Source organism: Hippopotamus amphibius, chromosome 7 (assembly GCF_030028045.1).
Source record: "Hippopotamus amphibius kiboko isolate mHipAmp2 chromosome 7, mHipAmp2.hap2, whole genome shotgun sequence".
Classification (NCBI taxonomy): Eukaryota; Metazoa; Chordata; class Mammalia; order Artiodactyla; family Hippopotamidae; genus Hippopotamus; species Hippopotamus amphibius.
Window position 1 is genome coordinate 127,491,245 of NC_080192.1, and position 23,750 is coordinate 127,514,994.

Sequence of the window (23,750 nt, forward strand, 5' to 3'; positions counted from 1 at the left end):
CTCCGTCTTGACCTGGATGGGGGCCCAGCTAGGGACAGCGGCGGGGAAGTGGAGGCACTGGGTGGACGGCTGGAGAAGGCCAACCAGAGAGCCGCTCGCCGTCGTCGGGCGGGGCCTGGGAAGGTCAAAGCTCTGGACACCGGGCGGGTGGGACGACGAGGGACCCCCGGGCTTCCACATTATGAAAGAGAACAGAGTGCGTTTTCCTGTCGGCTCCCCGGGAGCGGGGAACCGAGCTGCGGGACAGCCGGCCGCTAGGGCTCGTCCTGCGGCCGAGGAGGTTAAGCGGTTCAGGGCTGGACGGTCCGGGATCCGGGCGGGATGCGAGCCCCGGCGTTGCTGGGCCGCAGAGCCCAGCCCGGAGAAACTGGGGAGACCCTCCGCACTGGGACGCCGTTTCCGCGTGTCGCCAGCCGCCGACCGCAGCGCTCGCTCCCTGGCGGTCTCCCCAAAGGTGCACCGTGACTTGGGGGAGAAACGTTTGGCTGCCGAGTTTGTCAAGTAGGTACTGAGGGGGTACTTCCTTCCACCCAAGCGCCCTCGGCGCGCGGAAGGGTGGTGGAAGAGCCGAGCCACGTACTCCTACTCCCGACCTCCCAGTTGGCTCCGGTGGCCATTTGGAGTGGCTGTGGTGTTCAGTAGGCCGTCAGATCTGGGTTTTAAACCCAGGCTTTGCCACCCGCTGGCGGTGTACATCCTGGCCACGTCACTTCGATTCTCTGAACCTGTTTTCTCCTTTACACTCTTCTCTGCGGGGTTGCAGAGAGGGCACATTGTCAGTTGTACACTCCCTCGTCTTTACCCCTAGCTCTATCCCCCGCGCCCTGTGTGAGAAACATCGCAGGTGCTCCCACATACTTGGGGTACGTGTTCATTAAAAAAAAGTTATTTCCAAATTTTTCGTGAAAAACATGGGGGAAACGTCTTGCTTGCTCTTCCTTCAGGTTGGCTGAGGACTCCAGTAATCCCCTTCAACCGGATCTTAGTTTCACAAATACTTTTCTCAAGCCAGAGAAGCTAACAAAGACAGAGAAGAGGTTTAAAGAAAAGGCAGTAGTGGAAACGATGAAGCTGGACAAAGAAATCAAAGAAACGCAAAGCCGGCTAGAACCGTTAGTGGAGGAAACCAGGCAGCTACTGGCGGAAAAAGAACGTGTCGAGGAGGAAAACCAGTTCTTTCTGGAATACCTGACCAAGCAAACGGAGGAGTCTAGACAGCGAACTGAGAAGATGTGGAACTACTGTTTACAACAAAGTGGAGAGATTGAACAAAGGAGAAAAGAATTAACCTCCAAATATGCAAAGAAAAATTCAGCACTTAAAACAGAGCTCTTGCAGAAGGAAAAGATCCTATCCGATTTGAATAAGCAGTTAGAGGCAATGAGGGACATTTCGATAGTAAAGGAAAAACAGGAGAAAGAAATTCAGACATTACAGCAGGAGATAAGGAAAACCCAGGCTGAGACAGCTGAAAAGAAACAGGCCATTCTGATCCAGTTCTTCCAGGATAAAGCATTACTGGCGGCACAACTGAGTGAGCTAGATGCAAGGCAGTTGGGAAAGAGACTAACAAAGGAGCTGAACAGCAAGAACCAGGCCTTGGAGAGGGCAGCAAAACAGTACACTTCCGAGTTCTACAGTAGCATCAACAGACAGCACCAGCAGGTACAGAAGAAACTACCACAGCTAATTCAGAAATGCCAGAAGTTGGAGGCTACTCACAGCCATTTAAAAACGAAGAAGCAGCAGCTGCAGCAGGAGCAGTGGTACGTGGAGTGCTTAATCCGGGGGAGGCAACAGCTGCAAGAAAGGCGTAATTCGTGCCCAAAAGGACAGGGTGCTCCAAAGACCACACTGAACCCTGCCCTAGGCACCAAATCAAGGATTCATCCGAAGTAATTTCTAAAATAACACCAAGTCAGCAATGGAGCAAGGGTTCTTAGGTGCCACGTAACATAAACCTAGTTAGGAAGGCTTTGGGATCTCAGGTTGCTATGGTTAAAATATCCGTCACGATGTGTTAGTGTGAAGGATTAGGTGCTTTTCTCCAGCAGTACTGCTAGATTATTTGTGGGACTGGCTTCCTTTAAAGTTAGGTTTTTCTTGAATTAGCTCTTGGTAATAAATGGGGTATTCCTCACACCTCCAGATAACCCAGTACCAGATGCCAAAAATCCAGATGTGAAACTATCTCAAGAAAGCCACCTTGTGGAAGTGACAGGAAAACAGTTGTGTGGTTTCACCTACCTAAATTAGGTTTCTTTATAGAAAAAGCCCCCTGAAGAATATCATTTCAGATTGTTATATTCTGCTTTCTGCTCTATAAACAACCAAAGCCCATGTAGCTTCACTTCTTTGGCCATCTTAGCACACAAAGGCAAAGTGTTTTTAAGTGCTTTGTAAAGTTTGTGCTGGTGATCAGGTAGCTGCTTCTCATGATTAAAAAATACCCTAACAGCAAGTGTAATAAGCCTTAGGCAGAATAACCTTCTGTCTGATGCTCAGCCCATACAACTTCAGCTTTGAGTAAACTGTATGAAGGGGAGAGAATATAGAGGGTACGTATATCTAGTCAGTTTTCTGTGAAGAAATACTCTATCCTGGATGTGGTGACTGAATGCTTCCACCTGTTTTAGGAAAATGTATCGAAAGTTTTCATACATTTGGAGAACTTTTTTTAAAGAGTCCTTTGCCGTCTGTTTCCCTAGCAACATCCTTAATTCTGAGATGACAAAGATGACTAATGGTTCCATAGAGTGAGCACTTTAGCTTTAGGTTGCTTGCTGTGTTTTCTTACTGCATAAGCACTTCCTTGTCCTTTTATTTATAAGCACATACTAGTCCTATGCCTTTTATTATTCATATGTACCCTATTTATGCCCCATCAGTAAAACTAGGAATAATATTTTAAATTAGTATAGACTTCTAGAGTAGTTACATTTTTGGTACTTAGGGCATACTGATGGTTAGATCAGGGATTTCTTTGAATGCTGAATCCTGGTACAGAAAAATAGCCTCATATTTTAACGTTGCTCCTTTATTGAAAAAGAGAATCAACTTTATGTTTTCAAGAAATTGTCAGTGATGAAAAATTTCATAATGATTTTCCCAGATTTCAGTTTTATTCATATGTGAAATGAATTCTTGTACAGTTAGATTCAGAAAAGGATTCTGCCTCAATGTGCCTTAACTTCTAGCTTTAACAAATTTTCTGTTAAATGTGTAGTCTTGGTTCTTAAAATTTTATTGAAAATAAACTCAGATTATAATATACCCAGTGATTTCATCATTGTTCCAATGTAATATACTTTCTACTTATCTCTCTTCTCACTTCTTAACAACTCTTCATGTCTTCTTCATACTAGTGTGCACATAATAAAAATGCAGCTTTAGTACAAAGTAGAACGTTAGGAGGCACACAGGTACCTTAATCTGAATAGTTCAACTCAGTGGAGCTGAAAATAGAGCATGTTTAAAAGCATGGTATCCAAGACACACTGGAAACTGTTCTTTGTTGATGCAAAAACCATAGGAAAATATATAACTAAGGATGATAAGGAGTTGGAAAGCAGAAGGGATGGAAAATCTTATAATTCTGCTGTTAATTCCCCTTCCTGCCAGTGTTATCCCAATGATCTAATTCAGGGGTGAATAATTTTACACCCTGTCTCAGTTTAGTTTGAATTCCTCTCATCCTAGATAATGATTCTGATCTGGTGTACTGATTCTGGCTGTCCCTTTGAGGGTGAGGCCTCTGAGGGCTTGAAGACTTTAAAGGGTGAGTCATCTGATAAAGGCCCTTGGAAACTCCTGTCAGCAAGCCAGCAGCAGGTTGGCCAACTAGGATCTCAGTCTACATTTTGTCTGCTTTCCTATGCTGGAAAGAGGGTGATGCTACAGAAAGTGCATTTAGATGGAAAAGACCCCTGAAGTGAAATTTAAGTTAAGACTTGAATGATAAAATGAAGCCTGCAGCACAAAAATTGGGGAAGAAGACATTCCAGATAGAGAGAACAGGGAATGCAAAGGCCTTAAGATGGGAAGGAGTTTAGTAGGATTAAGGAACAAGAGTCAGTGTGGCTAAGTATAGTTGAATGGCAGAGAACACGGGTGAAGCAGAGGTGGATGAGGCTAAAAAGGTTAATGAGGAGAGCAAGCAGGCCTTCTAGGACAAGGTGAGGGGGATGACTTTCATTCTAAGTGCATTGGGAAATCACTAGGCTTTGAGCAAGTAAATGCAGTCAATTTACAATATAAAAACTCACTACAGCAGTATGTGGAGTGTACCAAGCCAGTGAGGAGAAGGAATCCAGTTAGGAAGCTCTTGAAAAGCCAAAAGGTGATGACTCTTCGGAATAGAATGGCAAACATGGAGGTGAACAGAAAACATGGGGGAGAGCTGATTCTTAATGTGATGGGAAGATGAAGTACAAGTAAAATTCCTAAACTGTTCATTTTGAAGAAGGAGGTGAGCAGAGTATTTTTTCTTTCTTGTTTGTGGAACTGATTTTTTTTTTTTTGGCCACGACATGCGGCTTGTGTGATCTTGCTTCCCAGACCAGGGATGGAACCCACAGCCCCTACAGTGGAAGCACTGGGCCACCAGGGAAGTGCCTGAACAGATTTTTAAAATGAACCATTTTAGACATAGCAAAACATACAGAAAAGTATAACAAACTCACTGCTCATTTGAAAAAATGAGAACTTACCATTCACTTGTCCCTCTGGATCCCAGAAGCACTATCTGAATTTGGTGTTTATCATGCCTGTGCATGTTTTCCTGCTATCTTTTATTAAAATATACTTATAGGCACTATATTTATATAGTCTATATATAAATATATGTACATTCCTATATATCCATAAACAATAGAGCGTTGTTTTTCCATGTTTTTAAACCTTCCATAAGTGGGACTCGATGTATTCTGTAACTTGCTTTTCCAAGACTTTATTTTGGAGATGTATTCATGATGATACAAGAAGACCTGGTTCTTCGGATAGTGTTAAAGGGGTAAGGTTAGCTGACTGGAATGGAAAATCCAGCCTGACCTCCATGGTGCTGCAGAGGGGCAGCCCCATCGTCTCAGTTCACATCTGGTGGTGTCTCCCCTCACCTGACACTCCCCTAGTGGTCCCCTAGTTGTCCCCATTGCCTTAAGAAGAAATCCACTACCTCAAGTGACATGCAGAGACCCAGATCCTCTCTCCCAATGACTTACCCACTGGAGTCATATAAAGGTTTTCTGTGACTCTTAGTTGAAGCAATCAGTTCTTCTAAAGAGATGTGAGGGAAAAAGTGCTTTAAAACCTGCTACTAAACAAATGCTAGTTTGCTTTTTCTTAAAGAAGACCTGCTTCTTTCAACAGCTGTATAGTATTCCTCAGGATGACTACCACAACGTACCCATTTTCTCCTGATAACAGACAAACAGGTTATACAGGAGAACTAGGCTCACGAAGAAACCCAAGATTATATCATGTCTCAAAGGACATTTATTTTTTGCTCATAGAATAGTCTCAGATAGATAAATCATCCTGATTGGCAAATAGTCTTTCTTGGGGTGATTCAGGGAATCAACATCTTCCACGTTATGGTCTACCATGCCCTACAGCTGCCTCATCACCTGCATCTAGCCAGAAGAAGGGGAAAGCAAGCATGGAGGTATACTCACTCTCTTAAAAGTCCTGGCATGGAACTGACACACAGCACTTCCACTCACATTCCATTTGAGAGAAGTAAGTTGGCCACCCCATCACTACAGGGGAATTGGGTGGAGGGCTGGGAAGTGTGGTCTAGCCATTTCTCCTATAATCCTATAACTCTGCAAGGTAAAGCCGTTTTGCTGGACAGCCAGTAGTCTCTGGTACAGGATTTTTCCAGTACGTGTTGGATATTAGACTGCAATATAATTCTCGTGTATGTCTACTGAACACCTGAGCAGGAGGAGTTTGTATAGCCCTAGGAGTGAATTACTGAGTCCCAGGGCATATCTTCAATTTTAAGTGATCCTGCCAATCTGTTTTTCAATTGATTGTACCCATGTCCATTCCAAAGTGCAGGGAGTTCACACTGCTCCAGAATCTGGCTAGACCTGATACAGTCCAACGTCAGTAAATATTATTCTAATGAATTGGATTAAAAAATTTATAAACTCAGTAATATGATTAGGATCAACTCTAGTGAGTCCTGCTGATCCCTGGCTCAGATAGGAAAAATAAAAGGTTCACCTGCGAGGGCCCTGGATGAGACTGGACAAGTTTAATCTCAAACAAATTACAGGCACACATCTGTTATTGGGGGTTTGGGTGTAGATCACCAAAATAAAGTGCATTTCACAATAAAGCAAGTCACATGATTTTTTCAGTTTCCCAGTGCATATAAAAGGTATGTTTACACTACACTATAGTCTAAAGTGTGTAATACCATTATGTCTAAAACAATGTACCTACTTCAGTTAAAATTGATTGTTCCCTGTGAAGGGAAAAGCAATAAAGCAAGGTATGAGTGGATTCATTCGAACCAGTGTATCTCAGAACCTAAAGAACTATTGAGACAACTGTACGTGTTACTTCTTCCAAACTCATTCCCATCTTTAATCGTCACCTTCCCCCCACACACTGTGTCAGCAAGGAGACAGGTAGCACATCAGAGTCAATGAACAATGGGAAACATCATTCCAACACAGAGTCATTTATTTTTCTTGCCATTGCCAAACATTCCCCAAGTCTTACTCACCAGAAATTAATAGAGCTTCTCCATTTTCCTCCCTGACAATCCTCATGTAGGGAAAGGGCTTTAAGGGAGCAACTGCCAACGACAATGTTGAGTGGATAGACCATGTCCTTCCCTTGTTTCAAAACTACCCGTTCTAACAGTATCCCAATCAGGTTTCAATGCTCCCGTGTTTGAAAGTGGTCTTCACAAAAGCCCACATTTAAGGCTATATGGAGGAGCACAGAGAACAGAGTTAAAAGTGGTAACAGCCTTTCAGAATTTGAAAAGGCAGTATTGGTCCATATTAGGGTTAAGGGTCTCTGGCTTTTTATGTGGCATAAGCCACAGAAATTGGCAAGAATATAGAAGACCAATATTTATGGGAAAGGGGAAGAGAATCTAGGATACAACAACAGAGCTGCTCTAACCAATGCTCCAGGGAGAGCTAGCCCCAAAGAGAAACAGCCCAACAGATGCTATCAGGTAGGCATGAGGTTCAGAAAAAGAACTTTACTTTCCAACTCCAGATAAATATCTACACCTGGTGTCAAAGTCTCAGGTTATAAAGAGGACAGAACACAACATCTAAAAAAGAGGGTAGAGGACAATATTCTCAGAAGATTCAAAGGGACAGACTTTGGCTAAAGGGAGATACGAGGACTTAACAGAGTGCAGACTAACAAGTCGGGTCAAGTCCAGGGGAAAAGGAATGTGCACCTTGGCTACCAATCTTCGTGGTAGTACCAGCAATATTAGGGTTCTGTGTCAAACACCAGGAGCAAAAGGGTATTATTTCTCAATCCTCAAAACTGCAGGAGCAAGACAAGCTGCTGGAGGGCACTGGTCATAGCAACAGATGAGGCCTCATACCCAGGAAAGTTGAGGCAGTATTTAGTTTTGCTGCTACTTTCTTCTTTCCAGTCATTTTCTGTGCGGGACACATTCCTCCTAAGGCTGCATTTCACGTCTGTGGGTCTAGTTACTTACTGCCACCTGGGACAAACAAAGCATTTCCTAGGAAAACCTGTGTCCAGAGGGTCTAGCTTTTTTCTTCTAAGTCTATTTTCTCACTTTCAATCCTAAAACCATATTGAGACAACAAACAGCCTCCATAAATTCTGTCACCCAGGCAGATAGGGGAACCTTATTAAAGGAGCGACAATAGTTCTAGGTTCTAGGCTTGTTATATCACAAATACAAAATGATAGATCAGTATGCTTTTAAAAAGTTAGTTTCGAATTGTTTTATAAGATAGATGATGGAGTGACTACGAAATCAATGGAGCTTCCAAGAACATTCTACACCCCAGTATGGAAAGGATAATCAAACAGGTTACTTAGTCTTGTACAGGGCAAGAGGGGCCTATAGTGGGCCTTAACGGGGAGCTCTTTGGGCAAGATAAGAGAAAAACAGGAGGACTCCAATGAGAATAGCAGGAAAATCTACCAAAAAGGAGATGGGGGGTGGGGGTGGTGGAGGGTCCATGTGAATCAGTAGGGAAAACAGTGAAATTTACACAGGGGGAAGGAGCTGAGAGTGTCACAGCCTTACACAAACAGCTGAAGGAGTAAATTTCTCTTCACTCAGCCCCCGTGACTCAGGCCTCTCCACACAGGTCCCTGTGACCACAGCATCCCATCCACTCTCCCAGGAGTGCTTTCACACTGACTGCCTATTTCTTTCCTCGTTTATGATTCGTCTTTGGGGGCTTGACTTTCTGGAACTGTGTTGGCACTGGCTCCTGCTCTGGTTCTTTACAGGACGTCGACACTAGCAGTTCCTCATGATTCCTCCTCTGATCCTTCCCTACTCTAAGACTCAGCTCTGTCTCAGGAAGCTCAATGCCAGGCTGCTGCCGCCTTCTTAGAGACCTTCGGCTCCTGTGCTGCTGCCTCCGCTTTTCTTCTTCTTGCTGTCGCTGTTTTATCTTCATCAGCTTCTCAAAGCTTTTGGTCGTTGTTGGATTTACAACAAACCAATCCTACAGAGGCAAAATAGAAACATCATCCAGTCAAAATATAGTGCACTAGGAAGCGGTATGCGAAGATTTTTTTTAAAGTCATGATGAGGGCAGGACACAGTAAGGAAGAAACAGATATGAAACTAGAGCTTAGAACTGTGTCTTTTAAACTGGAGAAATTCAGCTTAGAGCAGTCATTACAAGCATGTCCTGAGTAAGACATGATTTTGGGTACCACCGTCAGTCATCTACAAAGTCTCATTACTTAGCACCATCCTACCCATTCCACTCCTTTTAAAAATCTCCTCATGAGATGTAAAGCACTGGGCCATAGGAGATTTTTATTTCATGATAGTGTAGTGGTTAAGAGCATAAATTGTGCAGCCAGACTACCTGGGTGCAAATCCCAGCTCTGTTTCTAGCCATGTGCCCAGTGGAAAATTACTCAACCTCTCTAAGTTTAAAAAATTAAGGGCTGGAGGACATGGAATCCAATGAAGAAGTATTCTTGCAAAAGGAAAAAAACAAAAACAAAACAAAATCAACAGAATGTCAATCTAAATCAAGAGATCTGATCAGTCTTCTAGTTCTAACTACTAATTTATAGGAAATAGCTGGGATAGAGAACCACCGCCACAGGAATGCAACCAGCCAAAACCAAAATGTGGGTAAACACAGGTGACAAAATGGCCTGGTTTCTTAAACAACAGGGGGAAAAAAAGAAGGGGAAACTTCTAGACCTGCATTACCTGATGAGACAGTCATTAGCCATGTGTGGCTAATAAGCTCTTGAAATGTGCCTAATCCAAACTGAGACATGCTTTCTATGCAAAACACACTACATTTCAAAGACTTAATGTAAAAAAAATGTAGAGTATCTCATTAATAATTTTGTATTGACTACATGTTAAAACCATAGTATTTTAGATTTATTGGGTTAAATAAAGTATGGTATTAAAATTAATTTCACCAGCTTTCTTTATACTTTTAAGATTGGTAGAAAATTTGGGGGACTTCCCTGGTGGCACAGTGGTTAAGAATCCACCTGCCAATGCAGAGGACATGCGTTTGATCCCTAGTCTGGAAAGATCCCACATGCCATGGAGCAACTAAGCCCATGCACCACAACTACTGAAGCCCGTGCACCTACAGCCCGTGCTCCAAAAACAAGAGAAACCACCGCAATGAGAAGCCCGTTCACTGCAACAAAGAGTAGCCCCCGCTCACCGCAACTAGAGAAAGCCTGCACACAGCAACGAAGACCTAACGCAGGCAAAAATAAATAAATAAAATAAATAAATTTTTTAAAAAAGAAAGAAAATTTTGAATTACATATGTGGCTCACATTACATTTCTATTAGATAGTGCTACTCCAGATTATTAAAATAGACAAATGCAGGGACTTCCCTGGAGGTCCAATGGTTAAGACTCCATGCTCCCAGTGCAGGAAGCACAAGTTCCATCCCTGATTAGGGAGGCAAGATCCCACATGCCATACCAGGCAGCCAAAAAAAGTTAATTAATTAATCAATTAATTAAAATAGACAAATGCAATATATGGACCTTTGTTTTAGATCTTGATTGGAATAAACCAAATCTGAAATAAAATGATGAGACAGGGAAATGTAAATAATGAGTGGATATATGATGATATTAAAGTTTTTTTAGGTGTGATATTTGTTGCAATTATGCATTTTTAAAAGTCCTCATATTTTTTGACACACAGATTGAAAGAAGTATTGACAGCTGACATGTGATGTGGAATTTGCTTTAAAATAAGCCTTTAAGGGACAAGAAAAGTGGATGTGATTATCAATGAAATAAGATGGGCCATACTCTGAGGAAAGCTGTTCATTACACTACTCTGTCCACTTTCATGTGTTTGAACATTTCTGTTAAAAAAGAATGTAGCGGGTACTGATGAACTCAGTGACAAGAACAGGGAAGCAGATACAGAGAATGGACTGGAGAACTCGAGGTCTGGGAGGGGGCGGGGGGTGAAGGGGAAGCTGAGACGAGGCGAGAGAGTAGCAGACATATGTATACTACCAACTGTAGGATAGATAGTCAATGGGAAGTTGTTGTATAACAAAGGGAGTCCAACTCGAGGATGGAAGATGCCTTGGAGGACTGGGGCAGGGAGGATGGGGGGGACTCGAGGGGGGGGGAGTCAAGGAAGGGAGGGAATACGGGGATATCTGTATAAAAACAGCTGATTGAACTTGGTGTACCCCCCCAAAATAAATAAATAAATAAATAAAATTAAAAAAAAAAAAAGAATGTAGCATATGAAAGTGAGACAGAAAGGGAGGAACAGGGTAAACATGTTTACCACCACAAAGAGTTCATAAATACAGGCATAAATTACTGAACAAATGCGTGGGAGCAAGTCCCAAACTAAGTGAAATTTGTTGGTTCCAACTTTTGAGGAACAAACTAGAGAAACAGGTGAACCACACAAAGGCCAGATTCTGTCAGGAGACAATTATCTTTCAAATAATTCCTGAAGCATAAAAAGGTACAGTATTACATTTAAAAAAGAAAGGGCTGTCTTCCTGAAGAAATCTCAGATGTCCGAAGGGATTCCCAAAGCTTCAACCACTAAAGCAACAGGAACCATAGTGGATGCCACTATCTAAAGCCCACATTGCCACAAACTATTATATCCGAGGGCAGAGAACAGCTGCAGGCACTTGCTATTTTTCCTCAACAGGCAACAACATTTTCTGCAGTAAAATATTCCAAGAGAATGCACACTCTCCTCCTTGAGCTTTTGCAATAAGGGTATTTAATTATATAGTAAACAATTTCTCTGTTCACCTAGACTCCTAAAAACTTTCCCCAAGAGAAAACTCTTGAACTTCTGAACTTAAAGCATTTTCAACATAATTTTTTATTTTTTAATTCTGCAAATTAAACTTTCCAGAAAAGTTACAGTAGTTCAGTGAACACCTACATTGACCACGGTTAATCTCTTTCCTTCCTTCCCTCTTTCCTCCCTCCCTCCCTTTCTTCTCTGAACCATTTGCAATTTAGTTACACACATGATACTTCATCCCTAAAAGCATCATTATGTATCTGCCTAAGAACAAGGGCATCCCCCTGCATAACTACAATACAATTATCACATTTTGGGATACTAACAATGACACAGTACTATTATTTAGTAGTATAGTTAGTATTCAAATTGCCTCAATTGTTTCAATAACATCTTTTACATTGTTTCTATGCAGTATTTCAACAATATTCAAAACAGGTTGCTCAAAGATTTTGGAATACCAGAAAACAGGAGGATAGACATTGCTGTGAAACAAGAATTCCAAAGGTGTAAACACAGCCTGGCTGCCAAATGCCTGATTTAATTGGATTTAAGATAATTAGAAGAGTCAGGGATGCTCATACCCACAGCAATTTCAAATGCTTTCACAGAAAAATACTATTATCCATCTAACTTTAGGAAGTTTTTTAACTCTTAGGAGTCTGGTAGACTCTTTAGTTTCCTTGACAGTCCTAGCCCATTACAGGCACAAAATCCGCATCCCTTGTGGCATATTCATGGGGTCCACAAGATTATAAAAACACTGTGGGAAAGCAGAAACCTCACCTCAGCGTGGACAGAATTGATGTGATACTTGACACCACTCTCTGACACAAATTCTTTTTGACATAGAAGACATTTGTATTTTCCAGCCACAAAGGTTCCCTATTTTCAAGAAAGAAAGAAAGACAATGATTGGTAAACTCAGGAACACATACCTGGGCAATGGGTAGGGACTGTCAGAAATGAAGAGGAGATACTACTTCAGCAAAGTGAAAAGAAAATCCAAAACAGCAATACAGTTAGGAAAACCAGTTTGGGCATATTATCACCATGACACATCTATCCTAACGCAATTCTATACCAGACACTGACTCCATTGACCCACTCCCCAACACAACCTGAAGTTCCCCTAATTTTATTATGTAACGTCACATTTTTCTACCTTCCCTTATGTCTTCCACGTCACTTCCAGGTTCTCTTGGTTCCTACCCCCAAATGACCAAACTCCTTAAGTTCAATGAGGCACCAACATGCAATTCTTCCCACTAGAATCAATTTACTGCTGCAAAGAGTGCCTTGCGAATCCAGAATTAGAAGAGTACCCTCCATAAGACCTATCTGAATAACTGAGAAACTAGGATCAAGACGACAAATTCCTAAGCATTCCGGGACAGATCTGGTTTGGATGCCTACAACTCCCTTGTTGCCTTGAACTGAGACTTCTCTCCCCTCCTGAAGCTTCGGGTTTCCATAGTGCTCATTTTGTGTGAGGAGATACTTCTGAATGGGAATGGAAAGTGGCAGCAATCCCCATAGCTGGTGGGTTGTAGGGCACCTGGATCAACATGGAAAAGATTCAGTGAGGTGAATGGCTGTTAGTCTGACACCAAGGGATCGTACCTCCCAGCCCCAGAAGCCAGAATAGTTCAGATGGGTTTGAGGATCTTCACCAATCCAGGTAAGCACAGGTAAGTTGATTCTAGGAAGTTGAAGGCCCAATAAGACAGGGCAGGCCCAGTACGGTAGAGGCTCAGAAGATGTTAAATCCCTGGTAGGGACTCAGAACTATGTTTTTCTCCAAATTTTTTCATTGATATGACTTCTGGCTATTCTGGCCTATTCTGCATCTTAGATAAACCCTGGCATCCCACCCAATAACAGACCAAGGATCTCTGAGACGAAAAAAAAATTAAACCAGCCTTTGAAGATATCAGCAAACAGGACAACTAGCTGTTCACCAAATCTGAATTCTCTTCCATGCCAGACTATTTTAGAGGTCACGTTAAGATAAATAGTTCAGAACATTACAAACCAATGTACAAGAGCCCAGGTGAGCTTTAAGGCCAGATACACTACTGTAGACAGCCTCACAACCCTGAAAAAGAGAAGAAGAAATCATGTGAAGACTACACCAAACAGCATCCTTTTCTTAGCAATCTAGCCATTTACACTAATCCACTCTACCCTCAGAGGAGGGAGGGGGGAAGCAACCCAATGAATTGTACCACAAATGACACAGAAAAATATGCAAACCAAAGAGCAGAAGAAACTCAAGGACAGGTAAAAGAAAGAGGTACATAAGTTGCTTAAAAAAGCTTAAAACACTCCATTTCCTGGTACTTTTCTGATACTTAGAAAAATACAAAAAAATGTATGCTCAGATTTTTCCAAAAACCAGCTTTCTTTTGTGCAAATGTCTCTCTTATTACTTGTACATCTACTCCTCCCCAAAGTAGTGCATGTACAGCTGTAGTAGATTAATGATAGCTGGAAATTCTCTGCCACTCTTCCCATCAAGAAGTGAGTCATTTATTCTCCCTTTGAAACTAGGTAAGTCCTGTGATTCTTCTGACCAACAGAATGCTATGGAAATGATGCTGAACAAATTCTGAAGCTAGGCCTAAGAGATCTGAGCTTTTGCTTCTATGTTCTTGGAATACTCTTAGAATTCTGTCATCATGTGCTCTGCTAGTAAGCCAACTACCACGCAAGAGAGAGAGGCCATATGGACAGCCAATCTCCCAGCTGAAGTAGCTGCTTAGAAGCCACCTGACATTCAGGCCCCATCAGAGAGTCCAGCAGAATGCAACCAATGAATGATTCCAGCTGATGCCATGTACAACTGCCCTCTGAGCCGTGACAGAACTGCTGATTTACAGAATTGTTAACAAATAAAGTAACTGATGTTTTAAACCTCTAAGGTTCAGGTGCTTTGTCGAAAAGGAATAAATAACTGAAACAAGAGCAGGTGCTTGATCAACATTTAGTGAATAAATAAATGAGAAAGAACCACCTGGTTAGGACACTGAATTCGATGATACTTCTTGATATCTGACTTCCACTTATGTAGTACTTCCTGGCTGAAGGTTGGTAGCCCAGGGCGAGTATATTTTAACTACAAGACAAGAAACATTTTATTGGAGGAATCCAACTTTCAACCAAAATACCCCCAAAGTAACAGAATTACATAACTCTTCAGAATTAGATAACTCTTCATATAATTCTAGAGTTGCATAAGTATATTTTCATACACAAAAAATGGTAACATGTAAGATCCTTTAAAGTTCCTGAAACACATAAGTATAATTGCCTATTGTTTTGTCTTAAAATAGTTTGATTTTTAACAGATGACAGGAGACTTTCAGATATAACACTTCATCTAAAGTTGGAAAAAAAACTAGCGACAGAGCATTATACAGTTAAAATATTTGTGACAAAAGAGAGAAAGCAGTACAAATCTGCCCTCTCTCTCTATAATATACACATAATATGTATACATTATACTCAAGGAACATATATTACATATTCAACACAAATATATGTATATGGGTCAAAGGCTATAAATCAAAATGTTAACAGTAGTATTCTCTGGGTGCTAGAATTTTGAGCGGTTTTCATTTTTTTCCTGCTTATCTGCATTTATCATTTTTCGTCAATAACATCATGTTAATTTTTGATATTTTAAAAATTCTAACACAAAAATTAAGATTCAACCTGAAAGAATGTGAGAAAACTCAGGGAAAAGAACACCTATTCTTTGCTTATACTGCAAAAGCAGAATTATTCCTAGCACTTCCTTTCACATGCTTTGACACCAGTTAGTCTCTTCTTATAACTATATCTAGTTTCTAGAAAAGAGTTAACACCTGTAGAGACAGTTCTTACAAATTTCACCATTGGTAATACATAGTCGTATTTCTGGTGAGTAAAGAACCCTCCTGCTTGAAAAATGGAAGTATCTGAAAGGAAGCTGATTCTCTTAGGCAGAAAAACAGTTCCAAGCCCATAGAGGTAATGGGGGAAGTAAGAAAGATAGCTTAAAGAACCTTTGGTAAATCAGAGTACAAAGTTGGTTTTATATATAAGCATTTCCTCTTTCTTAGTCATTTTGTTTTTTTTGTTTGTTTAATTTATTCATTTATTTATTTTATTGGCTGTGTTGGGTCTTTTTTGCTGTGCGTGGGCTTTCTTTTAGTTGCAGTGAGGGGGGCTGCTCTTCGTTGTGGTGTATGGGCTCCTCATTGCTGTGGCTTCTCTTTTTGTGAAGCATGGCCTCTAGGCACATGAGCTCAATAGTTGTGCCTCACGGGCTCTAAAGCACAGGCTCAATAGTTGTGGTGCACGGGCTTAGTTGCTCTGTGGCATGTAAGATCTTCCTGGAGCAGGAATCGAACCCATGTCCCCTGCATTGGCAGGTGGATTCTTAACCACGGCGCCACCTAGGAAGCCCTCTTAGTCATTTTAACAATATTAATTCTTCCAGTCCATGAGCATGGTATATCTTTCCATTTGTTTCTGTGGTCTTCAATCTCTTTCATTAGTCTTATAGTTTTCTAACTATAGGTCTTTTACCTCCTTTGTGAGATTTATTTCTAGGTATTTCATTCTTTTTCATGCAATTGTTAATGGGACTGTTTTCTTAATTTTGATTTCTGATAGTTCGTTTTTAGTGTATAGAAACACAACAGATTTCTACGTATTAATTTTGTACGCTGCAACTTTACTGAATTCATGGATCAGTTCTAATAGTTTTTTGTGGTATCCTTTGGATTTTCTCTATATTGTATCATGTCATCTGCAAACAGTGACAATTTTACTCCCTTCTTTCCAATTTGGATGCCATTGATTTTATTTTGTCTGATTGCTGTGGCTAGACTTCCAATACTATGTTTAATAAAAGTGGGCATCCTTTTCCTGACCTTAGAAAAAATGCTTTTAGCTTTTCACCACTGGGTAGGATGTTACTGGTGGACCTGTAACAGATGGCCTTTATTATGTTGACGTATGTTCCCCTCTCTAACCACTTTGTTGAGAATTTTTATCATAAATGGATTGCATTTTGTCAGAAGTTTTTCTGTATCTATTCGGATGATCACATGCTTTCCATTCTTTAACTTGTTAATACAGCATTCATTGATTTGTACATAATGAACCATCCTTGCATCCCTGAGATAAATCCCACCTGATCACAGTGTATGATCCTTTTAACTTACTGTTGAATTACGTTTGCTAATATTTTATTGAGGATTTTGCTTTATGTTCATCAGTGATACTGACCTGTAATCTTTTTTTGTGCTGTCTTTGTCAGGTTTTGGTATCAGGGTTACGCTGGCTTCTAGAAAGAGATTGGAAGTGTTCCTTCCTCTTCAATTTTTTGTAATAGTTAGAGAAGGATCAGCATTCACTCTTTAAATGTTTTGTAGAACTAACCTATGACGCCATCTAATCCTGGACTTCTGTTTGTAGGAAGTTTTTAAATTACTGATTCAATTTGGTCTGTTCATATTTTCTATTTCTTCCTGATTCAGACTTGGGAGATTGGATGTTTCTAGGAATTCATCCATTTTTTCTAGGTTGTCCTTTTCATTGGTATATACAGTAAGTCCCCTACATATGAACAAGTTCCATTCTGAGAGCGCATTCGTAAGTCCAACTAAGTTAGCTTAGGTATCCAACTAACACAATTGGCTATATAGTTCTGTACTGTAATAGGTTTATAATACTTTTCACACAAATAATACATAAAAAACAAACACACACAAAAAGTAAAGAAAACATTTTTAATCTTACAGTACAGGACCTTGAAAAGTACAGTAGTACAACAGTTGGCATGCAGGGGCTGGCATCGGGTGGACAGGCAAGAAGAGTTACTGACTGGAGTAGGGTGAGAAGGTGGGAAATTGTAGAGCTGAAGGACTGTCAGCAATAGGAGATGGAGGGTAAGCTGCAATTTCACTCATACCTGATGTTGATGGAATGCACATTCGCATCTTTGAAAGTTTGCAACTTGAAGGTTCATATGTAGCGGACTTAGTGTAATTATTCATAGTAGTCTCCTAGGATCATTTGTATTTCTGTGCTGTTAGTAGTAACTTTTCCTTTTTCATTTCTGATTTTATTTGGTCCCTCTCACTTTTTTTCTTGATGAGTGTGGCTAAAGATTTATCTTTTTTTTTTTTTTAACTTTTCATAGAACCAGCTCTTAGTTTCATTGATCTTTCCTTTTTTATTTATTTTTAGTGTCTATTTCATTTACTTCTGCTCTGATTTTTATTTCTTTCCTTCTACTAACTTTGGGTTTTCCTTGTTCTTTTTCTAGTTCTTTTAGGTATAAGATGAGGTTGTTTGAGATTTTTCTTAAATTTTTCTCAGGTAGGTTTGTATGGTTAGAATCTAGCAGGTTCCTCTTAGAACTGCTTTTGCTGCATACCATAGATTTTAAATCATTGTGTTTCCATTTTCATTGATCTCCAGGTTTTTAATTTCCTCTTTGATTTCTTTAGTGACCCACTGGTTGTTCAGTAGCTTGTTACTTAGCCTTCATGTCTTTGTGGGTTTTTTTTTTGCAGTTTTATTCTTGTAGCTGATTTCTAGTGTCATACTCTTCTAGTTGGAAAAGATGCTTGATATGACTTCAATCTTCTTAGAGTAACTGAGACTTGTTTTGTGGCCTAGCATGTGATCTATCCTGGGAAAAGTTCCATGTGCACTTGAAAATAATGTGTACTGCTTTTGGATGGAATGTTATATATATAAAATATATAAAGTCCATCTGGTCTAATGTGTCATTTAAGGCCAGTATTTCCTTATTGACTTCTGTCTGCATGATCTATTGATGTAAATGGTGTGTTAAAGTTCCATATTAATATTGTGTTACTGTCAATTTCCCCACTTTCGTTTGCTAACATTTGCTTTATGTGTTTAGGAGCTCCTATGTTGAGTGCGTATATATTTACAATTGTATATCTTCTTGTTGGATTGATCTCTTTATCATTATGTGATGTCCTTGTCTCTTGTTACAGTCTTTTAAGTTCTATTTTGTCTGATATAAGTATTGTTACCCCACCACCTTTCTGTTTCTATTTGCATGCAATACCTTTTTTCATCCCCTCACTTTTAGTCAGTCAGATCTGAAGTGAGTCTCTTTTAGACAGCATATATACAGGTCTTGTTTTCATATCCATTCAGCCACTCTATGTCTTTTGATTGGAGTACTTAGTCCATTTACATCTAAAGTAATTATTGATAGATATGTACATACTGCCATTTAGTTAACTGCTCTCCGGTTATTTGTTGTTCTTTTTTGTTCCTTTTTCTTCTTTTGCTCTCTTCCCTTGTGATTTGGTGACTATCTTTAGTGATAGTTTTGGATTCCTTTCTCCTTTTTCACATGTATATCTACTGCAGATTTTTGGTTTGTGGTACCGTGGGGTTTACATATAGCAACCCATACATATATGTATTTTTTAAGTTGATGTTCTCTTAAGTTTGAAAGCATTCTAACAACCATGCATTTTTAATCTTCCCTCCTAAATGTTTTTGACACTTCTTACATCTTTTTGTCTATCCTTTATGCACATAGATGATTTTATGAGTTTTGTCTTTTAACCTTCTTCTAGTTTTATGAGTGGTTGATTTCCTACCTTTACTGTTTATTTGCCTTTACCAAAGAGATTTTCCCTTTGTAATTTTTGTATTCTAGTTGTGGTCTTCTCTTTTCCAATTAGAGAAATCCCTTTAACATTTCTTATAAAGCTGGTTTAGTGGTGATGAACTCTTGTAGCTTTTATTTGTCTGTAAAACCTTTAACTCTCCATATCTGAATGATAGCCTTGCTGGGTAGAGTACCTGGTTGTAGGGTTTTTTTCCTTTCATTTTTAAATATATTGTGCCACCCTCTTCTGGCCTGCAAAGTTTCTGCTGAAAAGTCAGTTGATAGTCTTGTGGGAGTTCTCTTGTATGCATGCAGTTGCTTTACTGCTTTTAAGATTTTCTGTCTTTAATTTTTGCCATTTTAATTACAATGTGTCTTGGTGCAGACCTCTTTGGGTTCATCCTGTTTGGGACTCTGTGCTTCCTGGACCTGGTTATGTGTTTCCTTTCCCAGGTTAGGGAAGTTTTCAGCTATTATTTTTTCAAATAAGTTCTCTGCCCACTTTCTCTCTCTTCTTCTTCTGGGACCCCTACAATGTGAATGTTAGTTCTCTTGAATTATCTTCATTTTTTTAAATTCATTTTTCTTTTTTCTATTCAGCTTGAGTGATTTCTACTATTCTGTCTTCCATTCACTCCTCTGTTCTTCTGTATCATTTAATCTACTGTTGATTCCTTCTAGTGTATTTTTTTATTTCAGTTACTGTGTTCTTTAGTTCTTTGGTTCAGCTTTGTATTTTTTAACTCTTTGTTAAACTTCTCACTGAGTTCATCCATTGTTTTCCTGATTTCATTGAGTATCTTTATGACCATCACCTTGGACTCTTATCAGGTAGAAGGCTTATCTCCTGTTTGCTTAGTTCCTCTTCTGGGATTTTGGAATCTTTGTTTGGAACATAATCCTCTTTCTCCTCATTTTGCCTAATTCTCTGTGTTTATTTCCATATATTAGATAGGTCAGTTACAGTTCCCCATCTTAGAGAAGTGGCCTTATGTATGAGACATCCTGTGGCACTTAGCAGCACACTCCCCCCTGATCACCAGAGCTATATGCTCTAGGGGTGTCCCCCTATGTGGCCTACATGAGCCCTTCTTCTGTGGCAGGGCTGGCTACTGTGGGCACACTGGTAGGCAGGGCTGGCACCTGGTCCAGTTGACTGCTAGGCCCTGACTTGTGCAGTGGCTGCCAGCCCACTGGCAGGCCAAGACTGCATCCTAGTGCAGCTGGTGGCAGGGCCCAGGGGGTCCCTGGGCTGATGGTAACCTGCTACTGGGCAGAAGTAAGTCCTAGGATGGCTGGCTACCAGGCCTGGGGGCACCCAGGGATGATGTTGGCCTGTTGGTGGGTGGGGCAAGCCCAGTGTGGCTGGCTGCATAGCCCAGGGGGTCCTGGGGCTGGTGCCAACCCACTGTTGGGCAGGTCCAGGTCCCAAAGAAGCTGCCTGTGTAGCCTGGGGCTCTTAGTGCTGGTGCTGGCCCACTGGAGAGCAGGGCCAGGCTCTAGGGGTGTCAGGGCTTGTGCAGACCTGCTGATGGGTGGGCCCAGCTCCTGGGCCCAGTGGTGGAAGGAACTGGGAGGGTAAGCCCCAGATGCTAATGGGCTAGAGGGAGAACTCTAAAATGGCACCTCACAAACAAGCTTCCCAAAATGGCTGCCACCAATGACTGTGTCCCCAGGCAGAGCCCCAGTTGCCTCCTGCCTCTCTGGGAAGCCCTCCAAAACTAACAAGTGGGTCTGACTCAGGCTTCTTTCAAATTACTGCCTCTGCACAGGGTCTTGGAGTGTGTGAGGCTTTTTTGTACACCTTCTAAGAGGAGAGTCTCTGTTTCCTACAGCCCTCTGGCTCTCCTGTATGCAAGCCCTGCTGACCTTTAAAGTCAGACATTCTGAGTGCTCATCTTCCTGGTGTAGGACCCCCAGACTAGGGAATCAGATATGGGGCTCAGACCCCTCACTGCTTGAAGAGACCTCTACAGTTTGTGATTATTCTTCCATTTGCAGGTCACCTATCCAGGGATATGGGTTTTGACTACCATGTCTCTGCCCCTCCTACCCATCTTGTTGTAGTTCCTTCTTTATATCTTTAGTTGTGGAGAATCTTTTCTGCTAGTCTTCACTTCAATCTCAAAGACAGTTGCTCTGTAAACAGCTGTAATTTTGGTGTGTCTGTGGGAGGAAGTGGGTTCAGAGTTGTACTATTCTACCATTTTGGCTACTTTCCCATGAATAATTTAAATTAAACAGGATGTAGGGGGAACCCAAAATGTAATAAGAGTAACATATGAAACTTCTTATTACAAATGAGAAATATAATTACTACAGATGAGAAACATAATGAAAGGGGCAAGGGGGGAACCAACCTAATTAACTTTGGAAAACAGTACTTTGACTATATACTCTAAGGCTAAAGATTTAAAAAACTATACACAAATATTAGCCTCTAGTTAGTAAATTTGTTTTTTACAGGAGCATGGGTTAACAATTCTGAAACTACTTCATGTTTTAGTAGGATTCAGCAAATAAGTAAATATACTGTGAACAGTGAGAGCCAGGATTCTCACTAATAGAGAAAGAAGTTACAAGTAAGGAAAAAAGAAGGTGAGAATGAAACTTGTAGTGTTTGACAGGAAATGAATCATAGCTTTAAACAGACAGATAAACACAGAAATAAACAGAAGTATGTATATGTGTGCATGAATATACATCCATAAATGTCATAGCTCTATCCATCAAGAGGGCCCAGAAGCAATGACATCCCAGTAGGAATGAGTACACCTAGCACTCAAATCTTGGTTTCTAAATATATTCTCCAATAAAAGAAAGCAGGATTCCTTAGAGAAATGGTTGGTTCCAGGGCTGGGGCAAGAAAAATACAAAATGCGCCTACAGTATCTCATGGTGTCAGAGAATTAAAAAGTGCTCAGAAAGTGACAGGGACATGCTGAAAAGACACAGGAGCCCACTTGAAAGAGCCCTTGATGCCAAATCTGGGACAATTTGAGCAGCAAAATAATAATAGCATTATAACCCTAGAATAAAATATCCATGACTCCACACTTACACAAATAAATTAATAGAAGAAAAAGATCTTTCTCACAGTAGAATTCCAATTAATAATTGAACAAGAAATGATGGAATCAGAAAATCAGCGCTAGACTAAAACACCATGGAAATAATTGTTGCAGGCAGGAATCACTGATGGATGCTAATGTAAGTGGGAAGAAGTATAATAAGATGAGATGCACGTCTCAATCTCCCCACAAAATATTTACTAATTACAAAGGGGGAAACTGTAATTTTGCTATGAAGACAACTGGACACCTAATCAAGTGATCAAGGTTGTTATCATCAGTAAAAAGACACATATATCTCCTAATATGGTGCATTGTGAAGGGCTAACATTGTTTTGAAGGTATTCTTGCCAAAAACATAAAACCTTCAATCTAATCTTAGGAAAACACCAGACAAACCCACATTAGGGATAGTCTACAAAATAACCAGATAGTCTTTTCAAAAGTGTCAAGGACACAAAAGACAAAGAAAGCCAAAAGAACTGTAACATACTAGAGGGGACGGAGAAAAAGTAAACAAAATTAAATGTGGAATCCTGATGGGATCCTGTGATGCTTTTTTAAGATGTTGGCATTAGAGGAAGCTGGGTAAAGAGCACATGGAAACTCTGTGCTAAGTCTGCAATGATTCTGTAAGTCTAAAATTATTTCAAAGCACAAAGGTTTTTTAAAAAGGAATATATATTTGTGAATAGTAAGAAATATATATTGGTCTCTGCCCCCTAGATCCAGCTAATACTTAGTCTTTGACCCTGGTACCTGACACAGAGCTCCTAAAATTCGTAATTCCCTCAGTTATAGGAATATCTGACACAGAGCTCCTAAATCTCTTGGAATTTCCTGGGTGACAGGAGCATCTTTTGTTTTAATAAGTTGACTCTTGGTGGACTCCTAGAAGGGGGCTGGTCACCAGAAAGACAAAGCAATAATTAGAAGTTTGGAACTTTCAGGCCCACCTCCCATTCTCTGGCAAGCAGAGAGGGTCTGAAAATGGAGTTAATAATCGGTCAGGTCTATGTGATAAACCCTCCCTAAAAATCCCCAAATTACAGGGTTCAGAGAGCTTCTGGGTTGGTGAACATATCCATGTGCCAGGAGGGTGACACACCCCAACTTCATAGGACAAGAATTCCGATGCTCAGGACTCTTTCAGATCTCACCCTATGTATCTCTTCATCTGGTTGTTCATCTGTGTCCTTTATTATAGCCTTCTTAATAAACCGGTAAATGTGTTTCCCTAAGTAACTGTGAGTCATTTGAGCAAATTATCAAACCCAAGGAGGGGGTCATGGGAACCCCAGTTTGTAGCCAATACATCAGAGTACAGGTTGACAATCTGGGACTTATGACTGGCATTTAAAGTTGAAGCAAGCTTGTGGGATTGAGCCCTTAACTTACATTATCTGATGCTAACTCCAGGTAGATAGTGTCAGAACTATATTAAATTGTAGGATACCCAGCTGGTGTTGGAGAACTGGCCAGTGTGGGGAAAACCCACACATCTGGTTTCAGAAGTGTTGTGAGTAGTA

The 23,750-nt window shown here is 40.6% G+C and overlaps 2 protein-coding genes across 8 annotated transcripts in view; one reads left to right on the top strand and one right to left on the bottom strand.

Moving 5' to 3' along the window:
• The first annotated feature begins 17 nt into the window (after window positions 1-17).
• Window positions 18-3,251, top strand: CCDC121 (coiled-coil domain containing 121). Of its 2 annotated transcripts, none has more exons than XM_057742493.1 (2): window positions 18-501; window positions 945-3,251. In XM_057742493.1, the coding sequence occupies exons 1-2, from the start codon at window positions 182-184 to the stop codon at window positions 1,897-1,899; spliced, it is 1,275 nt and encodes a 424-aa protein (XP_057598476.1). In that variant the 5' UTR covers window positions 18-181; the 3' UTR covers window positions 1,900-3,251. The 2 variants fall into 2 exon arrangements, with proteins under 2 accessions (XP_057598476.1, XP_057598477.1); XM_057742494.1 differs by having other exon boundaries at window positions 18-196.
• A 4,343-nt stretch (window positions 3,252-7,594) lies between these two features.
• ZNF512 (zinc finger protein 512) overlaps window positions 7,595-23,750 on the bottom strand; it is a 35,119-nt gene continuing 18,963 nt past the window's right edge. For 4 of the 6 annotated variants that reach the window (XM_057742486.1, XM_057742488.1, XM_057742491.1 and 1 more), the window contains exons 11-14: window positions 14,510-14,611; window positions 13,529-13,591; window positions 12,280-12,378; window positions 7,595-8,696 (exon numbers count right to left, since the gene is read on the bottom strand). In XM_057742486.1, coding sequence (XP_057598469.1) covers window positions 8,388-8,696; window positions 12,280-12,378; window positions 13,529-13,591; window positions 14,510-14,611 — 573 coding nt within the window. In that variant the 3' untranslated portion in view covers window positions 7,595-8,387. The remainder of the gene's footprint in view (window positions 8,697-12,279; window positions 12,379-13,528; window positions 13,592-14,509; window positions 14,612-23,750) is intronic. The other 2 variants (XM_057742487.1, XM_057742492.1) reach the window with 2 other exon arrangements.